This window comes from Falco naumanni, chromosome 4 (genome assembly GCF_017639655.2).
Source record: "Falco naumanni isolate bFalNau1 chromosome 4, bFalNau1.pat, whole genome shotgun sequence".
NCBI classification, from domain to species: domain Eukaryota; kingdom Metazoa; phylum Chordata; class Aves; order Falconiformes; family Falconidae; genus Falco; species Falco naumanni.
Genome location: NC_054057.1, coordinates 69,294,807 through 69,318,713, shown reverse-complemented (window position 1 = coordinate 69,318,713; position 23,907 = coordinate 69,294,807). Strand labels below are relative to the sequence as shown.

The window sequence follows — 23,907 nt, the reverse complement described above, 5'->3', positions numbered from 1 at the left end:
TCTTCTTTTCCTAACAAGCAAACCCTCTCAAATAACACTCCCCACCTTCAAGTACTTTAGAACCTTACTGTGGAAATCTCCCTTCTTAGGCTTGCTGGCGTTCCCGTTGTGTTAGGATGGCACTGCAGAGGAATAATGCTGCCGTTTATATTCAGTCAGCATGGCGAGGATACAGGGAGAGAAAATGCTACCTTCAGCAGAAGAGGAGGATTTATCTCCTGCAAGCCGTGGTCAGAGGCCATCTACAGCGTAAGAGGTAAAGGAAGAGGAGCAATATGATAGGAAAACACGCGTTTTAACCACTTGGCTGCTTGGCTTCACCTGCCGGGCTCAGTTTCTGTGGGATACGTTGACTTAGTAAACAACTTAAAGACAGTTATTACCATGTGATACTGCAGTCAGTACCACATGGCTAGTGGTGTGTGGAAACTAGTTAAGCATTTAGTACTTGAGCATTATTCAGCTGAGCTGCACTGATGCGTGCCAGTCCTAATAAGACTTCCATGCAGTCATTCTGGGACTATAGATGTGTTTGTATTCCTGTTTAGGCTGCATTTAAAGAATTGGGGAATTTTCTTGATTGCTGGACATTAAATATTTGTGTTTTCATCTTACAAATTCTTAACAGATTTCAGAAAATGACTGTAGAAAAGCAGAAAGCTGAAGAAAAGCAGAGAGAAATGCAGGAAGATCAAGACAGAGAGAATGATATGAGCAAGGATGAGCGCAGTGAACCAGGAACAGATCAGTTGCCTGTGAAACATCAGTCAGAGCTGGATCGAGCTGTTGGGGGCGGAGATCGAACTCCAAATGAGCAAACTGAAAACCTCAACTCATCTGAAAAAGCCACTTTACCCCAGAAGAACGTGACAGAGGGCTCCGAGAAAGTAGCGAACAGCCGGGAGAAACGTGAATCTCGCCGGCAGAGGGGGCTGGAACATAATGAGTTACAGAATAAGCATGTCCTGTTTTCTTTGGAAGGACCATCTTTACTGTGCCATGAGGAACAAACCTCCTCTGAAGAGGCCCTGGAAGCTGTTCCAGAGCCAAAGAAATCCATAGCACAAGACACTGTCCTTCAAGGAAGCAGTGAGGGAGAGAAAAGTCCAAGTGAAGAAAAAGCCCTTTCAGACATGCCACTATCAAGCAAGATAAAAGAAAGTAGTTCTATTCCTGAGCAACCACCTGTATCAGAAATAGGTGATAAGGCAGCTGATAGAATGAAAACACAAGGGAATCAAAATAACCAGATAAAAGGCAGCCAAAGCTTCACCTGCCCTGAAAGGCCAACAAATCTTGCACTGAATCTTTGTAATACGCTATTTGCTACTGGGAGATTTCAAACTCCAGCTGAAGGCTGGGCAGATAAAAACAGACATCTTGTTCAGAAGGCAACCAAAGATCTGGATAGTCCTACTTCTTCCCCAATCCAGAGATATGTGGATGACCCGGGAAAGCTCAAGTACAAGAGAGAGAAGTGGAAAGGAAAGAGACAATCTGATGCCAGTCAGAATGATATGCTGAGTCAATCTTTGGATGAAAGAACACGCGCGGATAAGTCTCCTCAGGATCAGCTAGAGTAAGGGCAGCTTCCTAATTATTTTTACTTTTTCAGAGGACAGGTATCTGTAATATTTAAAAATAGATGGAGGATTCCTGGGAGGCTGTACATCTGGCCATGAGAGGGAAAAATAGAGCTATGAACAACTGCTGCTTTTTCTTGGCTTCCTGTCCTGCAGTTAAATCTGTATGGGTAGAATATTTTCAGAAGCTAACAAAAGCTACAAAGCCTGCCTTGCTGAATTAAAACAGAGTGTCAGGGCTTTAGTTAAAGTAGTGTCTGGAGTTTATTTTCATTTGTCTTTTTCCATTGAAAACAAGGTCTTAGTGACCTGCAGTTTACAAGCAGTATCCCTCTGATATGGCCAGAAATCTGACATACCGATTTTATTTTTTTTTTTTTTCACTTCTCCAGTACATCTTGCATTTAAAAGTGAGTTGCAAGAGTTGATTAGGATTCTGTCTTGATTGTGACATTGACATGTAGGTTATTTAAAAGGTGTCAAATATTAAGAGGCTACAGTCTTCTATAAAATATATATTCTAAAACTAATCTTGTGAAATTGCAGAAAGAAGGGGAGTTCATCTTCATTAAGTGATCTCTCAATGCTGGCCCAGTCTGTTGCCGTGATTCAGGTACTGGTGCTATTGTGCATATTTATACTTAATTATTCTTTATTAAAGATTTGTGAGTAATTGGCTATAGTTTGTTCTGTATGCCAGTGTTCCTTTCAGGTTGATGTTTTTTTGGCTTGAAATCCATGTTAAAAAGTCATTAGCAAATATACAATAATTTGAAAACTTAATTTTTAATAAATGGATCCTTGATCAAAGCATTAAATATACTTGGATCTTATATTAGTAAGCTAATATCTATTGGGTAAAATGTTTTGTCTGATAAAGCAAACTTTTTTCACCATTCTAGTTTTTTAAAGCCAATTTAGAAGAATCTGTTTCACTCAATATGTAGTTTTTTAACGACTCCTCTCTACTGTAGCAATCACCAGATACGATAGAAGAAGAAAAAGGCAAGAAATATCCTGTGCAAAAGAAGCCCAGTGACTTCTTACCTACCTCGGATGCAGTTGTTTCCATGCAGCCAGCAAGTCAGCAAGTAGATGCCAAGTACGTATCATCTGTGTGACTGGCCTGCCTTTAAGAAAATGAAAAGGAGATTTTTCCACTGGTACTTGAATTGGGCATCTTGAGACTGTGATTGTAGAGACACACATGTTGGCATCAGTTATATGAGTGGCTGTGTTGCTGCTTCATGTTGATGTGAGCATGATATCTGACCCTGCTGAGGAACAGATTCTCTGCTTCTTGCATAACCCTTGTCTTTGAACTGGTTCTTTTTAACCTAAGAACCACCATACAGCTCGGATCAAAGGTTCATGTTGTGTACTGTCATCCACACTGAGAAATAAGACACCAAGAAAAAACCTTAAGAACCCAGCAAGCAAGTAATGCTGTTTCCCTGGCCTGCTTCTGCAGCTTCTGGCGTTCTGCAGCTCAGGGACTTCGGAAGCCAGAAACGATGTCTTGGATATGAGAGGTGTTGACTCTGTGTATATTGAGGGGTAGTGCTCTAATCTAGTACATATCAGAATGTCCAGGTGTGCTTTCAGACTCTTCCCTTTTTTGTGCTGCACAGTGTTTCTGCAGGCTGGAACTTAAAGTAAATACGCACAATAGAGGTTTAATCCTCTATTGTGGGTCATTGTTAAAAGAGGCTTTTCTTGTAGTAGAGCCAGCTTTCATTACTAATGGGACAAACCTGTATCTGCTTTTGGGTTCAGGTCTGCTTTTAAAAGTCCTTTGCGTAGACTTTTGGGGAAAAAGCCAGACAAGAAAATTCCAAAGGAGAGTCCTGATGTGATTGATGAAGCAGAAGGCCTTTCCCTTGTATCTTGTGTCCTCTTCCCAGAAACAGGAGGAACCCAGAAAGTATCAGAAGGTGAGTTTCTGTGACTTAATCCTCAGCTTGCTAATGTAATCTTTCTGTGATGTTTTGCATGGCTACTGAGGGAACAAATACTGTAGAATTCAGTCGTCCTGTTTTACTGTAAAAATTAATTTCTTTCCCAGCTGCTTCTGGACAGCCAAGTCGCCTCCAGGCAGGGGAGCGCCATGTGAAAGAGAGCAGTAAAATGAAGAAGAACCGTACTATAAAGATCAGCAAGATCTCAAGTGTGTCTCAGAATTGGCGAGCTTCCATGGTCCGTGAGATTGCAAATGCCAATGAACTGAAACATCTTGATGAGTTCCTTCTAAACAAGGTAAAAGGCACTCAACTATGCTAAAATTCAAGTCTGTGTTCACTGTGTGGAGTTTTAAAGACTACTTTTTTTAGGTGCAAGTTTACATTATGATTTAAAGCAAAGGGGAATTGATATCTTGACTGAATTAGGTCTGTATTAAGGCCCTTCTTCCTTCCTTTGTCTCTGAATGTGTTATATTAAATCAAATATGCATGGCGTTAGTGTTACTTCTCCATTTATTTACAAACAAGCGGGCCGCAGAAGTTGTTTTTTTTAGAAAAAGTATGAGTTGTTAAGGAAATAGTTCTCTAGAGCCTAACAGCCTGACTCTCCTATTTTGTATCATCATCACAGTGTGTTAAGGAACGTTGTTTTAAATAATTGGAATGGTCATAGATGACTAAGCTCAGCAACTGAAGCTTTAACATGGGTTGGATGTTCTTGTTTTAATGAAAGTTGACACAGATGGATTTGCCTTCTAGATCAATGACTTACGCTCCCAGAAGTCTGGTGTTGAATGCTTGTTTTTTGAAGCCACGGAGAAGTTTAGAGGAAACATCAAGACCATGTATTCTGCTCCAGTAAGTCATAACTCTCAAAGTGAAAAGTTGGTAGGTGATAAATTGAGTGTGTGTTTAAATGCTTGACCTACACTCTTTAACAAAGCAATTTAGCAATCCTTAGCGTAGAATTCAAAGCTGAATGTTAGACTTGAAAGAGAACATTTTACACTTCTGCTGTAATCTTAACCAGACTGTTTTGTTCATTTTTCTCATTCACTTAGCTGTAACGTGTTTTTAGAAACGGATGCATTTTGCTGTCTTCAGCCTCTTAATGTTGCTGTGCTTAAACACCAGAGAGGTGCCAACAGCTTTTACAATATTCTTCCGACACTGCCTTGTCTCAGCCAAATACCCTTCTACAGTAGGGAAGTGTGCTAGCTTGTTTCTGTCTTGGGCTGTTATCTTTTACTTTAATCATGAGCATGATTTCTCACCTCTGAACTTAAGCACATAAAAATATGAAACTCTCAGTGGTATCCAAAAAGACTGTCTTCTGAGTAATATTTTTTCATTGTCTAGAATGGGCAAATCCATGTTGGCTACAAAGATCTGGTGGAAAATTACCAGCTTTTAGTTACAAATCTGGCCAAAAAAGGGGAAGAGAAAGAAGTCAAGCTGGTTTTGAATCTTTTCCAGTCCCTTCTGGATGAATTCATCAGAGGATATACAAAAAAAGAGGAATCTGAGCAGCCCAAGGTATAAAACTTTAGTCTGTTACTGGCTTATGGGATGATTAAACAGTGTTACTCTCATAAGATAAGAAACCTGTGTTCCCTCAGAAACCTTTTCCATAGGGTTCTTCATTATTTGTAAAACACTTCTGATGCACAAATCATGCATGTAACAAATTCTGAATGCTGGTACACCTTTTTGGAATTGTTCATTATTTAACTCACTCAATATTTTCAGAATCTTAAACGTTTGTGCATTTTCTCTGAAGGTTTTAGAGATGGAATTGCTTTATCGTCAGGCAGTGAGCTCAGCTGATTTTTAGGAAGTTGACAGAGCTCAGACAACCCTTGTTGTACCAAGCTGAAGCTGCAGTATAGTGTCTCAAATGTCTGGAGGTGAAGAAGAGTCTGGGAAACTGAGTAGGGGGAAAAAAAAAAAGGCAATGGAATGTCTGAATTGCAGAGACTAATGCCAGTTTTGTATTCCACTGCAGCAAACCAAAGCCCGGAAGAAGAAACGAAAACAAGATTGTGCAGTAAGTACTTCTTTCTTGTAATAATCTAAGTCCTCAGCTGCAATCACAAGAACACAGAGAAAAACTCTCTTGACAGAGCTTGACTTTTGTACTGAAGTTCCATTTTATTTTGCATGGTAAATCACTTAACTCTTTTATGAAGATATGACACAATATAAAACTTTTCCATCAATCAAAGATCTTTCTTATGCAGTGATAGGTGGTACTTGCTTGTCCATAATATCTTTTAGAACCTAACGGTGCTCTCAATTACAGGACTGTTTAAAGGAAAACAACTACTAAATGTTAATAACAAACTAGAGCTAATGTATTGCACTGATGAACTTTAACCAAGGCAGCAAGTCAATTATGAAATGATCCAGCAAACCCAGCGAACTGCCTTAAGATAGGGTGACATTCCGTTTCAAGGTCAAAGCCATCAGCTGTAATTGTAAAATAAAAGGGAAAATCTAAGATGGGGTAGATAGTTCTATTCAAAATAATTTTAAAAGGCAAAAAAAGTCCATTAATTTCTTCCTGTCTCCCACCAGATTGAAGAACACAATGGCCATGTATTCACAAACTACCAAGTGAGCATACGGCAATCGTGTGAACACTGCTCATCCTACATCTGGCCCATGGAAAAGGCCTGTCTCTGCAGTGGTAAGTAAAAACACCTCATTCGTGCCACTTAGTTTACAATACGTGCAGATCGCTTGTAACTTTGGCTGGTACAGGTAGGGCTTAGTGAACAGTACGTGCAGCTTATATAGTAAGTGAATAAAACAAGATACTTGGCATTTTAACATGATTTGGAATGCTTGTAATCATTGCTTCTTTCTCTAGTTTGCAAGTTGACTTGTCACAAGAAATGCATGTCCAAAATCCAGAGCAGTTGTACATCCTGTGGAAAAAAGGTAAGAACTGGAGATCTGGCATGTGGTACTGTGATACCGTAAGTGATGCATGCAAAATGCTGCATTTTTTTCCTCAGCAAATGAACAGTGGATGTCCAGGTGCTGAATAAAAATTGCTTGAACAGTTTCCTTTTCTGCATATAGGCAGAGGCAAGCCCTGCAGTTGCAGAAGCAGAACACTGTTCTAAAAGAAGTTAACTTGGGAACTCTTTCTTTAAAATGTGTGCTGTGTTGGACAAACTGTTGGAGAAATCCTTCAATGTGTGCCATAAAGTTTCTTTGTTGCTGCAGCTCAGGAAATCTACCTTATGATCAAAGACTTGTAGCAAGTCAGAATAAAACACAGCTTTTGTTTCTGGAAGCATAAGCTATGTAGCATGAAACAATGGAATTTTCTAGCTTGGGAACAGCTATTCACAGTGCTTGACCTGTATGAATTCCAGAATGAACAGGATGCAGAACCACGTCATTTTGGAGTGTGTGTGAGTTCCCTGACCAGTGAGAGAAATTCAGTCCCCATTGTCATGGAGAAGTTGCTGGAGTATGTGGAGATGCACGGCCTCTACACAGAAGGCATTTACAGGAAATCAGGATCAGCAAATCGTATGAAGGAGCTGAAACAGTTGCTGCAAGCAGGTCAGGCAATGTTGTCCACCCTTTTGACTTCCTTGCGTGATACCAGTTTTCCCTGCAATTCTCTTCTACCTGAAAGTATCTGGCACTTACACTAGTGTTTTTTAAAAAACAGCCTTTTGGTGGCCATGCAGGCTGTTAGTATTTTTCTTGGCTGGAAAAAGCTGCTTAGTACATATAAGTTAATATCAGCAGACTTTCTTTTTTTTTGTTGTTCTGAATTGCCACTTGGATTCTGTGAACAGGAGACTTGAGTAGTTCTAATCTTACTTCTTTGGGGTCCCATTGTGTACATCAAAGGAATGAACTGCTCTAAAAAACCCATTAATTTTCAGATCCAAATTCAGTGAAACTGGAGAATTACCCTATTCACACGATTACGGGCATCCTTAAGCAATGGCTACGGGAACTACCAGATCCACTAATGACATCTGCACAGTACAATGATTTTCTCCGAGCTGTAGGTAGGTTTTAGAAATGTTTGAAACAATGTTTTTTTTCTTTTAACTCATTATGTCCTTGGGAAAAGAAACTTAAGATGCTCATGCTGGCTAAACAATTTCCTTCCAGTACACTTACAGCAATGATTTTAGACATTTTACAAAACTTTTTTCAGGGAATTTCTCCTCTAGCTTACTTGACCTTGCTTCAGGATTCCTGGTTTTTGTTGTGTAGCGTAATGTCACTATACAACTGCTCTTTCTAAAAACAGCGAGTGTGGGAATAGTTTTCCTTTCACACACAGTTTTTTCTTCTTGATGTTCTGAACTAGGTCTAGATATGCAGATGTCTCAAATCTTTAGATTCATTTCACTTCAGCGGGATTAAGGCAGCCTAAATATCATTGGAGATCTTGATGTGTCACTTGATGATTGCGAACAGCAGTAGCATCTGAAAAGGCAGGAAAATTGCAGTGCCACAAGGGGTGCTTTAACATCCAGTTGTAACAACTGGTAAATGAAATGACAGTGTGACTTCTAAGAATTTAATCTATTATCTGTTGCAGACAGTTTGCGACAATGTCAGTACTTTCCACAGTGTTGCACAGCAATTATGATCTTGTGCTTTCTCCCCTTGTGCAGAACTACCAGAAAAACAGGAGCAACTCTGTGCCATTTACAGTGTCCTTGAACAGCTTCCACAAGCAAATCATAATACCTTGGAGCGACTCATCTTCCATCTGGTCAAGTAATGAGTTTAATTACTTCATTCAGAGAGAAACTCCCATGTGACTTTTTTTGAGTCCCTCTTGGAAGCTTTCTAAAATCTTTTGAGCATCAGTGTAGGGAGTGCTGGTTTAGAAATTAAAGAATTTAAGTCGACAGTTGTGCTTAAAGAACAGACAGGTGCTTACTTCTACTGTCTGGTGAATTTCTATCAAATCAGGTAAGAACAACTTTGAAGACAAGGTCGATCTGAAAGACTTGGCGAGTCATCTGAACACCATGATTGATACAGATGGGTACACAGTGAGCTGAGGATGTTGGCATACTTGGTAGGGACTGTGTAAGGATTATATATGCTTGTATGTATGCCAGTCTTAGGAGCAGGGATAAATGGTACTAGTAAAGGGATTGCCCTTATCCAAGGAACTTGAGAATTTTTCAAATGCCTCTCTGAACATAGGGAGAAGGGATTTTTAAAGAGAAGGTGCGGAATCACCAGACATACTTTGAGAGGCTACCAAACTAGCTTAACCCTGGGTGTCTTCTTGTTTCTTTTTCTGATGCATGAACTTTTGTCTACTTAGTAGGTGTGAAATAACTTCAGAACTTCTTTAGACTGCTATACATACTTAGTACTCTAGAAGCCTCCGTACATGCTATTTGGGAACTGTCAAAAGTTTAATCACATTGCTTGTATTCTAACAAGGCTTGCCTAAAATCTTTTTTTTTTTCTTTGCCCCCCTCAACATTGAATTTCAGAGTGGCTTTGATAGAAGATGTCAATCGTATGTCACCCAATGCCTTGGCCATTGTTTTTGCTCCATGCCTCTTGCGTTGTCCTGATACCTCTGACCCTTTAACAAGCATGAAGGATGTTTCAAAAACAACCATGTAAGTTTTAGCAGTCTGCTGCAAAGTACTACTTTGAAATACGGTGGAAGGCCAGTACTGCTGCCTGCATTTGTTACAACCTTACTCATATCCAGCTGAGAAACTGAGGGATAAGAATTGCTAAATTCTAGCTCAGCTAGTGTTGCCAATTTATGGGCCCTTCTCTGAGTTGTTCCACGTGTCTCAGGTTTACAAAGCATAAAGTAGGATGACTTAAGTCTTAAATATCAGGTTTGTATTTTAAGTCAAGACAATTTTGGTGGGATTGCACACTAATCGTATACATTTTGCTGAGGCACAAGCCATAATAAACAGTAGGATATAGAATTCAACTGTCTCCTGCATACTTGGAAACCCCTGATAACTACTTCTTCATTGTTCCTTGAAGAAGCTTCTGTCCTTGATCCTCTTTGTTCTCCTCATCCTCCAGCAGCTCGGACTCTCTGAATGCCCCTCGCCATCCTCACTACATGGCTGGCCTTGCATCTACCTCCAATGCAGAGTTTGAAAAATGACAGCTTTTGGTAACTTCTTACTGACCCATGGGGCCATAGAGGTGGAAAAGGGTAGTTGCAGGCTTGTTCGTGTCTGCCAGTCTGTGCCAGCACAGGGAAGACAGGTAGAAGATGCAGAAGCAGTTAGCAGCCACGGTAACGTCTGTTTGCTTACCACTGTTGTGTACAGTCAGTGTGAGAGGCTCTGGGGTTATCCCAGGAAGAACATGTGCCATTACCTTTAACACTCTGTCCTGTTTTGCTTGCTGTATTGGACTGTTCACCCTGTTACCAGGCAGTGCTACTCCTTTTAAGGCATCATTGGGACATTTTGATCACAGGCCATCCACATGTGTGCATGGCAAACATCCCCAAACCTGGAGAGGCACCTCATCCCACCATGGTTGTCTCCAAGACTTTTGTAGTACGAGGCTGCTCAATAAACTCTTGCCCTTTTGTCCAGGTGTGTAGAGATGCTCATAAAAGAACAGATAAGGAAGTACAAGATAAAAATGGATGAAATAAATCAGCTGGAAGCAGCTGAGAGCATCGCTTTTCGACGACTCTCATTGCTTCAGCAGAATACGGTAAGTGTTGAAATAAACCACAGAAACACACCATCCAGCAGAAAGCATCCCACCAGTTTCTTGGGAAGGGATGTGCAACTTACTTATCCTGTCCATCCCATTCTGTAAGTGAAAGATCAGTTGCACAATAAGAAGAAAAGGGATTTGGGCTTGCCCAAAGCTGTAGGTAGGAGGTAAATAATATACAGCTGCACGGGAGTCTGATAAATGTAGAGCTCAGGAGTGGGGATCTGCTCTTGTAGTGGTCAAAATCTATTCCCTTATAATTCAATCAGCAGAACAAAGATTGCTGAGTCTTTTACAAGGCAAAGGAGTTCCTTCACTCCAGAGATGGATGGTGGGCAAAAATATGCTGCATTCTATTAGGGCAAATACACTTTTTCTTTTGTGTTTCTTGTACCAATTAAACCAAACTGTTTGAAGCTACATATAGTGAATTTGGTCTTCATCTCTCTCTAGCTCTGGCCTGTAAAACTTGGGTTTTCTTCCCCTTATGAGGGGATGCTGGTATGTACACTGCCTGCGTTAAGAATGCATGGGGTTTTTTTCTTACAGTACTATTGCATGACTAAAATACTTACTATGTGTATTGTAACTTGGTTTTAAATATTCTTTTGAACAATCGAGACTGCATGTGTTGATGCAACTTTCTCCCCAGACTGCATGCAGGGCTGCTGACCTGTCATGACTCTGGTATTTCATAGGCATTCTGAATGTAACTTGTACTGAAAATAATATATATTAATATATAATTATATATATATAATATTACTCATAAGTGACTACTAAAACTGAGCTGAGGCTGGCAAATCAAATTACCGTGCTTCAAAAAAGGTAACAAAATACCAGAAATCAGGTGAATAGAAAAATTTATATTACTTTTTGAAACATCTGTATGGGTAACTAACAACTCTTCATCAATTCTGTCAGCCTTTCATTGGAATTATTCATTTGTCTTCCACCTTGCCAGACAGTCAAGATTTGTATAGCTGCTTATGACTGAGAAGTGTTTCACACAAATTCGTCTTGCAGAGTAAAAGCTCACAGGTCAAAGGAAATGATAGTGGCAACTCAGAACTGGACTTGCTGCATGAGGAAGAGGAAGTTTCTGAAGCCGATAATCGGGAAAAGGAGATTCTCATTGATCGCATACAGTCAATAAAAGAAGAAAAGTAAGTCGCCCTTTATTTCTGTAGGTCATGCCCTTTGCAGTTGGAGGTAACACAGATAATAAAGCAGTATATGTTTTGTCTAGAATGGTCCAGTTAATTCTGTTCTATAGACCTTTATGAAGGTGAAAAGGGAAATACAAAGGATTAGCTGAGAGGAAATACCGTGAGAATTAATATTTAATGACTACTTGCAGGAAGGCCTACCCCTGAATACGAGCTGCATGAAGTTGCTCATATCAGAGGCATTGTCTTTCTAGAGTGCTACAATCTCTGTTTTGATGCAGGGAAGATATAACTTACCGGTTACCTGAGCTTGATCAGCGAGGCTCTGATGAGGAAAATGTAGACTCCGAGACCTCGGCAAGCACAGAGAGCCTGCTTGAAGATAGAACAGGACGGGTGGATACCGAAGGTCAGTACTAAGGTAGTATGTGGTTTTTTTATTATTCTACATCTTTCATTGCATACAGCCAGGTGACCAGATGTTATCTGGCCATAGTTGCTTGTATCAAGTTTTATGCGCGCTTTCAGTATCTAAGTATCTTGTTTCTTTAAAGCAATTATTGGATTACACTGCCGTGCTCAGAACTCCAGTATGTCTGCCAAAGACATTTGCAAAGTGCCTTCTCTTGTGCAAACCTCTTCAAATTCTTCCTCTGCATCCCTGGCTTCAAGACACAGATCATCTTTAACACTGCCCAAGATTAAAGTGCCCCGTCGAACTCCAGTGATGCCAACAGCAAATATAAAACTTCCTCCTGGGATTTTCAAATGTACAGAATCCCAGGGCAGGATTTCAGCTAACAAAGAGTCACCAATAATGGTGAGACAAAGGGAGCAGCCAGCAAGGCGAACTGATAAAATCCACTCTGTATACATTGCACAAGGGTCTGCCACGGTCCATGCTCAGGAACTCTTGGATGAGTACAAACCAACAGCAAAAGTAAAACGAAGGTTTTCGGACCCTTACTCTCACATTCCCTGTGTAGAGAAGTGAAATACTTAAGCTGTCTGGACTTTTTTTTTAAGTTGACTGCAACTTTGGCTTTAACCCTTTGAAGGCTGTGAACTTAATTCACATTCTTTTAAGTGGCTGCAGGGAAGACAGCCTGGACATGTACTGTACTGTAAGGGTTAAGCAGAGTTGTCTAAAGCAAATATTCTTCACTTTAAATTAAAACCCTGCAAAGAAAGTAGAACGTAAAACTGATGTTGAGTAAAATACATGTGTTGAGTGTACAGGGAAACGTCCCCTGATTCTGCTACCCGGGCCTTTTTCCATTTGCCTTTACAATGGACTCTAACAGTGAGTTTGGATCAGTGTGTTGCCTTAATTTTTTATTTTTTTTATGACAGTTTTCTTTGTGGTTTACAAAACTGTTAATGTAATAGCCTTAACTGAGACCAAAATATATTAAAAATGTTTATTAATACATTGCACTTTTAAAAAATACACGTGTTGGTTTCTAAACGTCTGTTTTGTCTAATGAATGGTTTCTTCTGAAGGAAACCTTTAATCTGAATTGCATTATCATTGTGAGTACTTGACAAACCATTGGGAAAGCACGAAGGGCAAGCCCCTGGTGTTCTTCCGAGTATTTTGATGCCCTTGGAGCAAACGAGCAGCTCAGCACGCAGCCACGGTGCAGGACCCTGGCACGGTGCGGAGCCGCCTCATCCTCCCGACGCTTCACCCCGTGCGGCACAACCCCAGAGGACCAGATGCGATCTGACATCAAAGGTTTGGAAGCAGCAGGCGGTGCACAGCAGCCCTTCGGAGCTGCTCGGGCATCCCGGGTCCGTCGGCCTTGCGTCATGCTGAAGCGAAGGCAGAGCACAGTTCGGGCGCTGCTGCCTCCATGGCTGTGGCGGTGCCAGCGCGGCACGGCCGCAGTGGCCCAGAGCAGCAGCCGTCTGTGAGGGTTGGGTTGGGTTTAGGGTGGTGATGGTTTTAAATAAAGCGGCGGTCAGAGCGCCGCGCTAGAGGCCGGCCGGCCCGCCCCGCGCCTCCCGCCCCGCCCCAAGATGGCGCCCGCCGCCCTGCCGGAAGTGGCCCTGAGGCGGCTTCCGCTGGCGCCCGGCCGCCATGGCGGCGACGCGGCTGGAGCTCAACCTGATGCGGCTTTTGAGCAGGTGCGAGGCGCTGGCGGCCGAGCGGCGGGACCGCGAGGAGTGGCGGCTGGAGAAGGTGAGGCCCGGCCCAGCTTTCCGCACCGCGGGAGCCTCCTGACTCTGGCCCCGCAGCAGCGCGGTGGGGCTGCTGGGAGCACACTGAGGCAGCGAGTGCTGTGCAGCGTTAAAACCACAGCCTGCCACTCAGCCATGCAGAACCCCCTGCCAGACAAAGTTTTTGCTTAATACTGTCGTTTAAAGGCTTTTTTCTCCTCAGTATGTGGCCGCTCTGGAAGACATGCTCCGAGAGCTGAACAAGCAAGCCAGGTGAGTCGCTCCAAAGTCCGATGGCAGGCAGGTACCTTGGGGTTTCCTTCACTTTATACTTGCAAGACAGACGGAGCCCGCAGACACCGCAGCAGCACCTACATTTCCCTGTGGGAATACCAGGCGGTGAGGGAGAAACTGTGCCTGCTAAGAGCTGCCACACTGCACTGGCCTGGCATCACCTCGGCCCTGTGTGGGCCCGTGCCCGGCTGCCAGGGAAACGGGGCATCCAGGGAGCTGCAAGTATGTCCCTAGCCCGGGGCTACTTCTCTTAAGAAGAACTATGCATTAGGGTTCTTTTTATTTTATTTTATTTGTCACTTAAGTCACTTGAGCAATAGAAAATACTGATAACTTCTGGTTTTCATATTCTTCCTCTTCAATTCCAATAGCAAGCCAGCCCCAGAACTGCTGAATGAATACTCTCGCAAAGTGGACTTCCTAAAGGGGCTTCTAGAAGCTGAAAAATTGGTAAGATCTGTTAGTTCAGCTTGAAAAGACTTAAGTGTTCTATGCTTATGTTCACCTTATTGCCTGGTTCCTATGTTTGCCTTTATGTCTCAAAGTAACACTTGTGAAAATCTTATCAGGCAGTCTGTGTAAAAACATGAATAAATGTATAAGGGTTTGGATATTTTTTTAAAAGGGGGTATTGTATGAAATCTGAAACTTCTGCTATTGGAAAGCAAAGTACATCTTCCCTGCATACTTCTCACTTCTTGGATGTGTGAGATAGAGGGGCAGGTCCTGTCCTTTAGGCCTGATGCCCCTTCTGGATGGTACCATGTGTGTCTGGGGAGCTGTGAGATGCCAATAAGCTGTACTGCAATTACTGCAGGTGCAGTCAGTGCTGCTGATCAGACAGATTTCACTGTTCTATGGGAAGCAGCTACAGAAGGGCTCCCTGCATCCTTGTTGGTCACACACCCCAGTGACCACACGCTGCAGAATGTGATATTCATGACTTGTTTCATCCTGCTCACAGTCTTCATCAACTGAAAAGGCTCTGGCCAATCAGTTCTTGGCCCCTGGACGTACCCCTACAACAACCAAAGAGAGAACCCCAGCTACTAAAACAGTTCATCTGCAGACAAAGGCTCGTTGCACAGGCAAGATGAGGAGTGAGCTGCTTGGTACAGTATGTTTTGGTGCTGCTGCTTTTTACTGCTACTTTATATATGTCTCCGATTGCATTCAGTTGCCTTTGGCGGCTGTGCCTCAGGCTGGGGGTGGAGGGGTGTGTGTCACCTTTTCTGATTTGGATAGTCTGCTGGACACAGGCACTATGCTAGACCTGGAGGACTGGCTTTTATCACTGGCCCTTTGTAATTCTCTGTTTTGTTTCTCTTTCTGCCTCCCAGGACCCCTTGACTATCGATGGTAAGTTTAATCTGTTGTTTAATTTTAGTTAACCTGAGTCTTACAAGGGAGAGAAAGAGGAATGTCAGGTATTAGAGATTGGCCAAAGTGTGCTTTTAATTTAGTGGCTCACTTCTTTTCAAGATAGACAATTTTAAAAACAAACAAAACCAAAAACCTGAACAGATAACAACACTTAGCTTTCATCAGTATGGTAGCAGGGACTTTCAGGAACCTGTTTTTCTAGAATTTGTACAGAAACAGATGTTCTAGTTATAGAATTAACAAGGACAATTTACCTTTGTTGTTAGTCCTGTTCTGAGCAAATCATGTGATTTTTAGGCGCTTAGAGTTGGTGTTCTTCAATTCCCCTTAAATATACAGCTGTGTTATTCGTGTAGGGAACTGGTAGGAATTAATTTGCGGTTTCCATAGCTACTGTTACAGTGGCTGGAGCTAGGCCAATCTGATGTGTCCTGAAAGAGAGTGCCAAGACACGCAGGCTTAAACCGTGCCCTTGGGGATATGATTAATCTCTGGGTTTGTTTTCTCTCAACCATACTTTTGATGTTATGTGTTGTCTTTTCCCTGTGGAAAGTAAGTAGGCATTAGAAATCCATATTCCCTGGGGTAGAGGACCAGGTAGCATTTGGACATCTGAAAATCCCTTACAGAAATCTTATTTCTTCAGCCTATGACTGCACAGGAATTTATAACGTGCTATAAAACACAAATGTAACTTTTTTTTTTTGTCTTCCAGATTATGAGGACTTAAACATAAGGAAGCGAAAGTAAGTAAAAATTTCTCGTTCTGATGCTTAAGTGTTTGGGAATTACTTTCCCAAGAACCTTTAAATCACAAATGTACTTCATCTAGAAGTACCAGCAACCTGCTGGTAGAAACTAAAATATGATGACTTCTTGTTGTTTTGTCAGAGTTGTAGAGTTCTGGGGAAACCTTGGGAGATAGACCCACAAGGAAGTACAAATACCAGTGTTTTTTTCCTTTATGTTCTTGCAGAGGCCCTGCATCTGATGAGAAGCAGTCAGCCGTCGAGCTGGATGCTGTGTTACAGCACCATCAGGATATGCAGGAGAAGTTAGCTGAAGAAATGCTAAGTTTGGCTCGCAGTCTCAAAAACAACACTCTGGCTGCACAGAATGTGATAAAACAAGATAACCAGGTAGCACATGTTGAAGTGCTTGCCTCTCAGTTTTGCAACCTAGAAGGTTAAAGTGCCAATGTGTTAAATACTGTATCTATAACTTCAGATTAAACTGGGGAGATGCTTGGAGGCAATACCTGTCTGCTTTTGTAGCACAATTACCTTTTCTCTGTTGGAAAAAATAGCGGTCAGGACTTTTAAACCTGAGTTTGAAACCATTTGTTCTCTTTGTTCCTCAGACACTGTCGCATTCTCTCAGGATGGCAGACCAGAACTTTGAGAAGCTCAAGGATGAATCTGACCGCCTTGAACAGCATGCAAAGAAATCTGTCAACTGGCTTTTATGGATAATGTTAATTGTAGTTTGTTTTATATTCATCAGCATGATTCTTTTTATCAGGATTTTCCCCAAACTAAAATGATTTTTTTTATTATTATTTATTTAAATTCCCAGAAGTGCGGTTGGAAAGCTCAGCTGGTATGATAAATGTCAGCAGTCTCCTTTTCACCTATCATGTTCTTAAAGAGGCTGTCCAAGGCTTGCCCTTGCATCTCTGTCTTGTGCAATCACTGGATTCAGTGAAGGGTTTCGTGAGGAAGGCTTTCTTGGATGCTTGGTTACTTTTTACCTAGTGAATACTGTTGCCTGTTGAGGGGAGAACTGGGATAACATGGCAATTTACGCTGAGCTGCTGCTAAGTTCTTTAGCATATAGGTATACTCCTGTTTTTAATGTGGCTGTGGCAAATGTTAAAATTCCTAAAAGGCGTTTACTTGATGCAAATACAAGTAACAGTTGGAGTCTTACAGTTTTTCCTGTCTTTACAGCTTTACTGCGCTGAACTAGGACCTTGCTGCCAACAGGATATTTAATTACAAAGTTATGTACATACACAGCTGTAGGGTATAGAAAGAGAATGCTGCCATTGAGTTGCTTGCCTGGCTCCGATTCAGAGAGTATCAGCAGGTAAAATTATTCTCAGACTCACATTTTTCCCATATGGGTATTTGAGACTTTGGACTTGGCAGTCTTCTTCATTTTAGACTTACTACAGAAGGGCTGAAGTTGCTTGCTGTTGCAATGTTTGCTGCTTTTTTTTTTTTTTGGTATGCACAAATGTTCTCACTTGCTCATTGTCTGTTGTTGCTGTTGCATCAAGAAAACACTGTGACCCTGGCACAGCAGAATGGTACAAACAGTACTCTCCATATGGTGTGAACCTCACCTGTGCAAACATCTTTTCACTCTTAAGATGTGGGCAAAGGAAGCTGGTGTCTCCAAGACAGAAATAATTTTTTAGAAAGTTAAAAATTCAGCCTTTACCTTTTGAGACAAATTGTTCTGGTCAGGAGTGTGTCAAACTCATATTCCTAAGAGGTCATTACAATAAAGCAGATATAAAATAAACTGGAATGAGTATTTTTTTAAATGCTGCTACTGCTAGAGAGCATGCAGTTAAGCAAGGTTTGTTGTGACAACGTAAAAGCCATTTCAGGTGCTTGTGATAAGCTAAAAACAAGCCATTCTGCATCTGTGCGGTCATTAAGAGGAAGTGAGGAGCAGCAGGTGGCCTTTGCTGAAGAGCCAGAGGGTTCCTCTGCCGTGCCTGTCGCAGCTCGGAGCCACCAGCTGGGTGTGCTAGGCACGTCCGGTGATCGCTGCGGCCCTGGCTGAGAGCAAGGGGCGGGGAGGAGCTCTGTCACAGCAATGGAGTTCTTACAAAAATCTGACTGCTGCCTTGAACGCATCCCAAAGTAGCAGGCTCTGTTTCAGAGTTGTTCTTTGTTCTTTCCCAATCCAGATGTGTTAATGAAGACAGTTAACTTTTTTTATGTAAAGCATTTTTGTTCATGTAATAGGATGTTTGCAATAGTATGCCATTCACTTACAGATTATCAAATGAGTGATTATACTATGAAATACGGCTTTTTATTCTAGCTGCTACTCTGTGTGATATCCTCATTCTGTTTGAGCAAACTAGTTACCTTGAACTTTATAGAAATGTAGCAATCCATTTATGGGCATTTCTGTTTTTCCCAGCAGTTTTTCTTCAACTGTAACATTTGACATCTCACTGTGCTTCGTTAGTGAATGCTGTCACCAAATTATTTTTTAATTCTGATTGGTTACTACTCTCCCTGTGGGCATCTCAGTGCTGGGCTCTTCTCTTAGAGCAGAGGTTATATGTAGTGCCGGAATGATTTTTGTGATACAATATTAATTCTTCATCATTGATAATATTTTCCCCTTTATTACTTGAGGGGTTTTTTTTCCAGCTTGCAAAAGACTTGCTGTCATTGCAGCTGAATTTTGCTGTCAGCCATGTGTTGGCTCTGTTTTTTGGCACTTAGAAATTAGAAGTTCATTTGGAAAGACCTGAAGGGGAACTACTAGTGATAGCTCGCCCCCAGGAAAATATCCACTCCTCCAAGTCTTAACAGCCATTCCTTTACCAAGAAGCCTGCTAGGAAATCAGTTCAGAAACACATGCTGTTTAGCTGTTGACATTTTGTGTTTGTTACTTTGAAGGGTAAACTGCCAGAACTGAGACTGAATTCTGTAATTACTAGCACCTTTTGTGATATCTCACATGACTGTTGAGCGCAGTGCCTCCAGTGCTGCACAGAGCTTCTGGTTACCTCTGACCCAGTGGAAGAATGTTACCTTCTGCCCTGGCAAACCCAACGGATTAATTGCCTCAGTGGCCAGCAATCTCCCTGCACGCAATGGCTGTGTTGTCAATTGGCAGTTGCAGTCTTTTGCTTTTCTTGAGTTCCTTTAGTGATTAATAGTCATTTAAAAGCACTTTGGAGATCGGTTCTGGTAGCATTTAGAATAAACAATCACCCAAGGCTTTGTGACGTGTCATAGGTGGAGTGACAGTTTTTATTTTTGACTAATTGGGGGGGGGGGGGGGGCAGGGGTTGTGCGATCTGTCACTTTAGCCCTCGGCTCCATTTTGTAGCATGGGGCTCTGATGCGCTTCCGTCTACAGAATAACGTTATATATAGAAATAGCTTTCTGTGAGAGTTGCAAACATTGTGAAGTGAGAATTGCTTAACTTTCCCAAAAGCTTGGGAAATCCAGATGGAGAGATGTTTATCAGGCATAGGGCTGGGCCTTCATTGGCTTCTTGGCAGACTACCTACTTTCAGAGAGCAAGTAAAAAACAAAAAAACAAAAAAACAAAAAAACAAAAAAAAACCTACCAAAAAAAAATGTTGGAGACTTAGGTCACGTCAGGACGGTGAATGCACCATTTCCGAGCCTGGCAGCAACAGTAACCATGGGTCAGTCTAAGCTTTTCTGGCAAACATCCTTGGTGATATAGACTCCTTGTATTATAATACTTAATGTTTAAGTGGTGTGCTCCATCACAGCTAGATTTGATGTTTTGGAAGAGTTGTTTACAGTACATAGTCTGTCAGTAAGGATGCGGGAATATCAGGACCAGAGCACTGTATACAACAGTTCCTGTGGCTGGGTAATCTCAGCTTGTTTTGGGCATATGTTGCCCGGGCTTTACATTGCAAAGTCTCTGCTCGCAGCCTGTAAAGCCTGACACGCAGCTTTTCCAAACTGGCAGCTGTTCTGCCAAAAGAGGGGGTATCTTGTAAAAGGGCAAAAACAACAAGAGTGGTATTGCTCACCATGCAATACCAGGCAAGTCACCTCTGTTCTGTCTCTGATTATGAAGTTTCACGTCAGGTTTCCAGCAAAGTCTTATGATTAATAGTCACAAGCACGAAAAAAATTTTAACCATGATAATATAGCAGATAGGAGCAGCAAATAATAATCGAATTTCTTGGTCTACAGCAGAGTGCTGATGCCATGCCACAGTCTTACACCCCAGTGCAGGGCAGGTAGCTCTTGTCCTGATCTGCCACATTGCTGAGGCTCGGTGTGTGCTCACTGTGTGTTCCCACTGAACAGGAGTGACATTAAAACCCAACTTAGCTAAATCAATACCACCTGTCACATGATGCTGCCATGACATTTCTGGCATGCGCGCTACCTCCTAATAGGAGGTGGAAGTGGGAAGCAGCAGCAGTTAGTGAATAATGGATCAGATATGCCTGATTTGTAACGTTTACAAAGAAAGGGCGTGTCTCCTAGCTACAGAAAGAACTGGTTATCAAAATGGGAACTAGAAGTTCTGTGTCATTCAAAATGCAGAATAAGAGATAAAGCAGCATGGAGCACACAGTTGTGGTTTGCTGAACTCCCCTATGCTGCCTGGAGTGCTGTCCCTCCAAATTTGGCTCTGCATCAGTAAAAACATGCGTTAGTGTAAAGAAATGAAAAAAGGAGACAAAGCAAGGGGTGATGAGTTGTAGGTTAGAACTGGTGTAGCCAGTTGGTTGCCTGGAGCGTGGCATGCCCATACCACGTATTAGAGTGACGCTGTTGCAGCCGCTAACTTGCACGTGGTTGCTGATAGAGAACAGCATGCCTGGCAGCAGGGGAGTAGGTTGTGCAAACTAGGTGTGGGGTTGGCTTAGGTGTACCTGTGAGAAGCTGTAGGAGAGAATGCTGGATGAGGGGGCTGAAGGCCAGATACAGATCTTTCTGGCTGTGTTACAGCTGGGCCCTGCTTGCTAGACACAGGTTGGGAATGCTGAACTGCAGGGTGGTTTTTGTAGCAATGAAGAAAAACTGAGGTTCTTTTAAGTTTAGAAGTTTGATGCCAAATTAGAACAAAGATGTTCCAACAAGGAATGGAAACAAAGTCCAATACTGCATCTGCCTCTGTGACATCCAAAAACTGAACAAAACCAGAAACTGGATAAAAGATGATAAGACGAGGCAATGCTGTAGTAGGCCGTGAAGAGCTGTGGTTTCTTTTGCATCCTTCATCTCCAGTTTCTTTCCACATGTGACAGAGATGCCCTCTGCCACTTTCACCTTGGGCAAAGGTTGTATTTGCTAATGTAACAATAGAATTCCCCAGAAGGATCTGACAGTGTTTCCTGTTTCAACAGTAAAAAACTGTCCTTAGCACAAAAAGTGACCGGATCTTCATCCTCTGAGCTTTCTCCCATCAAGAAAGGAGCAGTCACTTACTGGATTTGGTGCGGACGGAAGGAAGGGTAAGAAAGAAACTTTGTCAATCCATGACGTGAAGTATTTTATATTAAGAAATTTGGCAAATGGTTCTGTGTGACTCCAAACAGGATGAGATACATTTTCCAAAATTGGCTCTCCTGTACTCTCAGGTTTGGGTTTAGTCACTGAGAAGTCAATTCTGTAGCCTTTACAGCAACATCCTGCCAATGCTGCAGAGACTTGGCTATTGTGGGCTTCAACAGCAATTCTTTTGCATCTTCAAAGGACAGGAGGCTGAATAACGTGCGTACTGCATGGTGAGAAACTTGTGAGCAGGCAAATATGTTTGACGATAAAAATAGAGCAATCTGAGCAACAGTGTAACTATTCACCTAGGCAGTTGCGACCTGTTGTTAAGATCAGGCAGCGCTGAATGGTGGATGAAGCAGAAAGTGAGAATTCTGACTCTCAGCTCGGCCTTCTGGCTTGCTGCATAGCTTTGGCTCACTGAATTTCAGCTCTGTTGTTCTTAAAATTACTTAGAATTACTACCGATGTATCTTCTTAGTGAGTCAACCGCTCTAAAAGCTCCTTTTGGGCACAAAGCTTTGTGTTCCTTGAATATTCCAGGGCTGATTAATTAGCATGGAACTTTACTTTTGTAACCCACCCACGTGTTTGGTTCCAGTGCATATTTCATGAGAGAAAGATGTATTTCGTTCTCAAGACACACAGCTTTCAGCAAGCGCAGTGTCTCGGTGATGGGGAAGCCAAGCTGTGTTCTCTCTCATGTGCAGTTGCGTCAGTACAAGGATGACTGCAATCCAAGGGTAGCATGCAAACGCCCATGCATTCAGTGTCCCCATGCTGCTGCAGACAGCAGGCCCTGCAGATAAGACTTTGAAGAACTGTGTTCTTGGTGCCTAAGCACCAAGTTATCAGCCTGATGGTGTAAATTAGTGACCTAAGCAAAGCACAGAAAAGAATACAAATGATGACTTTCAACATTAAAATGCCTAATTTTATTACTATCAAAAAAGCATCGTCTGAAAATGCTCTTTCCCTCCCAGTGGATGGCAGTAGCTGTTGTTTAGGACATGCTGGTGAAGAGAGGGCAACTTTGTCTCTTACCTTTTGTTAACTTGAGCAGGGGAAAGCTCAATGAAAATGATGATAAAGCTGGCAGCTTCAGCCCTTTCAGAAGGTAGGGAGTAAAGTCGAGCTGGTCTACAAAGTCATCTTCTGTACTCATTTGTGCAAAGGTGGTTCCTCCTCTAGGGATGTTGCTGCCAGGGGTGGGCTTCCAAGGGCTTCAATTCCTAGCAGCATCGATCTGGAGGAGCTGGAATCTGTTTAGGATGTAGGTATGCTTAGGCTGGTTTCGTGTGGAGGCATTTGTAAGGCAGAGCAGTATGACTGTGTTTCCAGTCTCACAGAAAAGGAAGCTTGGGACACTGCTCCCAAAAGTTGTTTGGGTTTCTTTGTTTTTTCCCTCAACTTTTGTGGGCTAGAGTAGACCAGTGCACACGGAATGCAAAAACTAGTGCAAGGTTTGGGCCCCAACATTTTTTTTTTTTTTTTGTGACAATATATGTCAAAGTTCTTTTCCACGACTTGAAGACATGCTAGATGGGCCATGTAAAAGCAGCATAATCTGAAACATCTTTGGGCATGGTAACGTGTCCATAGCCCTAGGCTATTTTAACCTTTATATTTTTGTATATTTATAAGAATAAGCAAAGAATAAGGGCCTGCGTTTATTATTTTCTTTTTAAATGGTGAATGCCATTGTTTGGAGGGCACTGACCCTACAGACAGACATTATGCACCTTTTATGAGGAGGCATTAGACATACAGCTTTAAATTGCTGTTTCTCTGGCTTTTTGGTACCCTTTCAGTCCATCCTGTGATTCTTGGCAGCTGTGAAGCGACTAGAGCCAAGAGGAATCCATGGAATGGCTCTTTTTTGGGGATTTCAAAAGGAATGGGGCTTTTGATGGGGCCTGTAAACTTACTGCATTATCTTGCGATGTACTGCTTTCATACTGTATAGTATATAGCACTTTTACTGGGTATTACCTCAGCTGAAATGCCATAGATGACAAAAACAGAAGTGTGTTTTCATGAAAACACCACAGTGGGGTTCCAGCTCTGAAAGCACAATAAAAATTTGCTTTTTTTTTTGTTACACTAATTTTCTAAATAGTTTCAAGACTAAAAGATCCCTGCCTTCCACATGCACTGAGGATTCTTTAGACAGAAATAGTAACCTGGCTGATACTCTTTGTACAATTTTGTCCTGTGAGGAATATTATTCAGCAAGTGCACACTGTTCAGGTATGTAATTATAGATAATCTTCTGCATCAAAGATTAAAAAAATGTTGAAAGTTAGAAAACAGAGTATTATTTCAGAGTTCCGTAGTATTATTTCAGAGTTCCGTACCCATTTTCCTTTCCTTCCCT

General features: G+C 42.0%; 3 protein-coding genes across 14 annotated transcripts in view; all 3 read left to right on the top strand.

The window, feature by feature from the left end:
* Positions 1–12,863, top strand: part of MYO9B (myosin IXB) — a 44,888-nt gene extending 32,025 nt beyond the window's left edge. For 6 of the 12 annotated variants that reach the window (XM_040589870.1, XM_040589861.1, XM_040589862.1 and 3 more), the window contains 20 exons: positions 90–256; positions 629–1,579; positions 2,130–2,196; positions 2,558–2,685; positions 3,360–3,517; positions 3,649–3,839; positions 4,304–4,402; positions 4,904–5,080; positions 5,547–5,591; positions 6,122–6,233; positions 6,417–6,487; positions 6,931–7,123; positions 7,456–7,584; positions 8,203–8,308; positions 9,046–9,177; positions 10,135–10,258; positions 10,718–10,765; positions 11,291–11,430; positions 11,715–11,842; positions 11,988–12,863. In XM_040589870.1, the coding sequence (XP_040445804.1) occupies positions 90–256; positions 629–1,579; positions 2,130–2,196; positions 2,558–2,685; positions 3,360–3,517; positions 3,649–3,839; positions 4,304–4,402; positions 4,904–5,080; positions 5,547–5,591; positions 6,122–6,233; positions 6,417–6,487; positions 6,931–7,123; positions 7,456–7,584; positions 8,203–8,308; positions 9,046–9,177; positions 10,135–10,258; positions 10,718–10,765; positions 11,291–11,430; positions 11,715–11,842; positions 11,988–12,427 (3,606 nt within the window). In that variant the 3' untranslated portion in view covers positions 12,428–12,863. Of the gene's footprint in view, positions 1–89; positions 257–628; positions 1,580–2,129; positions 2,197–2,557; positions 2,686–3,359; positions 3,518–3,648; positions 3,840–4,303; positions 4,403–4,903; positions 5,081–5,546; positions 5,592–6,121; positions 6,234–6,416; positions 6,488–6,930; positions 7,124–7,455; positions 7,585–8,202; positions 8,309–9,045; positions 9,178–10,134; positions 10,259–10,717; positions 10,766–11,228; positions 11,431–11,714; positions 11,855–11,987 lie in introns of those variants that run through there. The other 6 variants (XM_040589867.1, XM_040589871.1, XM_040589869.1 and 3 more) reach the window with 6 other exon arrangements.
* Positions 12,864–13,432: 569 nt separating this feature from the next.
* Positions 13,433–17,802, top strand: USE1 (unconventional SNARE in the ER 1). The gene is made up of 8 exons (XM_040589896.1): positions 13,433–13,618; positions 13,820–13,869; positions 14,262–14,340; positions 14,855–15,007; positions 15,231–15,249; positions 15,989–16,019; positions 16,250–16,412; positions 16,634–17,802. Exons 1-8 carry the CDS (start codon positions 13,517–13,519, stop codon positions 16,814–16,816), a joined length of 780 nt encoding a protein of 259 aa, XP_040445830.1. The 5' UTR covers positions 13,433–13,516; the 3' UTR covers positions 16,817–17,802.
* Positions 17,803–21,370: 3,568 nt separating this feature from the next.
* The window catches only part of INSR (insulin receptor), a 61,104-nt gene continuing 58,567 nt past the window's right edge, over positions 21,371–23,907 (top strand). Inside the window, exon 1 of the mRNA XM_040589799.1 lies at positions 21,371–21,487. The gene's annotated coding sequence lies outside the window, so the exon portion shown is untranslated. The remainder of the gene's footprint in view (positions 21,488–23,907) is intronic.

Bases quoted from the DNA above. Each gene is read 5' to 3' on its own strand.
- USE1 (XM_040589896.1), top strand. From the start codon at position 13,517: ATGGCGGCGACGCGGCTGGAGCTCAACCTGATGCGGCTTTTGAGCAGG. The intron at 13,870-14,261 runs GTGAGTCGCTCC...CAATTCCAATAG, and splicing joins GAGCTGAACAAGCAAGCCAG to CAAGCCAGCCCCAGAACTGC. The intron at 16,413-16,633 runs GTAGCACATGTT...TTTGTTCCTCAG, and splicing joins TGATAAAACAAGATAACCAG to ACACTGTCGCATTCTCTCAG.